This window comes from Micropterus dolomieu, linkage group LG11, assembly GCF_021292245.1.
Source record: "Micropterus dolomieu isolate WLL.071019.BEF.003 ecotype Adirondacks linkage group LG11, ASM2129224v1, whole genome shotgun sequence".
Taxonomy (NCBI): Eukaryota; Metazoa; Chordata; class Actinopteri; order Centrarchiformes; family Centrarchidae; genus Micropterus; species Micropterus dolomieu.
Window position 1 is genome coordinate 19,013,669 of NC_060160.1, and position 2,206 is coordinate 19,015,874.

Consider the following 2,206-nt stretch of genomic DNA (forward strand, 5'->3'; position numbering starts at 1 on the left):
ATCTACTGATGAAAGCAGACTAGTTAAGTGGCAGATCTTGGGAGCCAGGTGATAATGCTTGTGTCCTACTGAAGTAACTGAGTCCTCAGAACATGCCGTCACAACCATAGACTGTATATTAAAAAGGTCACAACCAACAAAAGTGGATTCTTTTGGAGTACCTGAAGCACTAACTGAAGCTGCTCCTCCCCAAAGAAGACCTGGCAAAGTCCCAAAACTAAGGGTGCATTCAGCGGTCTTCATGAAGTTACAACCATGTGAAAATGATCAACCGCATAAAGTAAACAACTGACAAAGTGGAAATGAGGACAAATCATTACACCTGAGTTTACCAGTTGTCCTGAAATGCACAAAGGGAAACATCAAACCATAAATATATTCCACAACAATTTATTATGTTGCTGTGCATGTTGCATTCATTGATCCAGTGTGTGTATTTATTTTATTTTTTTTACAGTTTTTAAAATCTCTGTTCATACAATACTTATATGCCCAGATGTACTTTGGAAGAGTTATTGTTGGCTGTAATAATTGCTGCTGTCTATACTGTCCCAGAGTTGATCCCTTCCTAAAGGAAGTGATGGGGACAAATAGGGATGAAACGATATGAAAATTTTATATCACGACTATAGTGACCAAAATTATCACGGTTATCAGTATTATCACGGTATTGTAAAAATTTGTATGCATGTGTAAAAAGATTAAAATGTACTGATACACACACTGAAACCATTTCAATAAGTTTTATATTGAAAACTACAAATACAGTTGCCATTTTGTTTGCATAAAAAATAAAATGACTGCAAATACCTTTTGAAAACATGAAAGTGCGTTCACTATAAGGTCATTTTCTTCAGTCGAATTTCCCTCCGCGCGCTCATAAAAACTAAAATATGACCGAACTTCAGAGTGGCTGAAAAATCTCTGCAGCGCTGTCTTCCGCCGTGTTATCATCGACCCAAACAAACCCACGTTGCTGCTTCTGGGAGACGCTGTACAGTGTTTGCCGTGAGATACCATACCCGGTTATCATGGTAATTAAAATGTGTACGGCAATAATGACCGTCGGGAATTTTACCACGGTTAACCGTTAAACCAGTAATCCCTTCAACCCTAGTAACAAAGTAACTTCAGCCGCACTCTATTGTTAGACCAATGTGTTTGAGCTTGTGGCTAGAGTTTTGAGCCCTACAGACTTTTCCATATGGGCATGAGAGTATTGTTTTTAACATATACTTCAATGACCACCCAAACACACACATACATTTCCTGATCTGGCACACATTAATTATGAAAGACAATAATTTTCTTTTCTAAACTGCATAAAGAAAGATCACATGTCACCTGCCATTATAGGGGATTTTTAAGCTGGCACAGGCAAGCATACAGGAAGTGTTTTACTCCAAGGCCAAAAGCAGATGGTTAGTTCAGTTCATGCTTTTCACCAGCAGATGTCAGGGTTATCACAGATTTGGGTGCCCAGCTGGTTACTTTTTAACTTGGTGCTTTGCTAAATGCTCCTCCACTGTGTTTCAAGGATGTGTGCTTTGTGTCTAGGTGTGGCAGTGGCTCCTACAGTCTGCTGTGTGTGTCAGAAAGCCCAGGGGACCAGGACACCATGTTCCCAATGTGACCGTCTAGCCTGTTCCTCCTGTACCCAGCAGTGCTCCTGCTGCTCCAGCCTTTGCTGCTCTGTCTGCACCATCATAGAGTAAGTCTCTCCCAAAGGGCTTCAACGTCCTAATGCACAGATTACAAGCCATTGTTGGAGTCAAGTTAGTAATAGTTGTACTCCTTTGGATATAACTAATTGTGACATGACAGTCCCTTTTTTAAATTGATACAACTGTCAAGGTATCTGTAGAACTTATGTTTTTACACTGGGTGTGTCTGCAAAGCTTGTGTTCTGCACCTGTATTTGTATATTGACTCATTTAAAATGGATTAATGTAGGCAGGCAAATATTGGCCTTAAACTATTTGGTGCATCTGCAGCTGGAATCCAGCTGCTGTTTGTTTTGTTTTTTTAAATTTATTTATTTTTGGTTGGTTGTCTTTCTTCTTCGTAGTCGTCCCAGCTTCAAACTATCATTAGATCCCTTTTAAACTGAGAGACCATGCAAGCTAAGGTTAATTAGGTGTCACTTGGAAAATCACTTTCTTTGGCATTCAAGATGGGGGGGGGGGGGGGGGGGGGGACCTTTTCT

At 40.2% G+C, this 2,206-nt stretch overlaps 1 protein-coding gene across 1 annotated transcript in view; it reads left to right on the plus strand.

The window, feature by feature from the left end:
* siva1 (SIVA1, apoptosis-inducing factor) overlaps nt 1–2,206 on the plus strand; it is a 5,379-nt gene that overhangs the window by 2,226 nt on the left and 947 nt on the right. Inside the window, exon 3 of the mRNA XM_046061695.1 lies at nt 1,558–1,711. Within this exon, the coding sequence (XP_045917651.1) occupies nt 1,558–1,711 (154 nt within the window). The remainder of the gene's footprint in view (nt 1–1,557; nt 1,712–2,206) is intronic.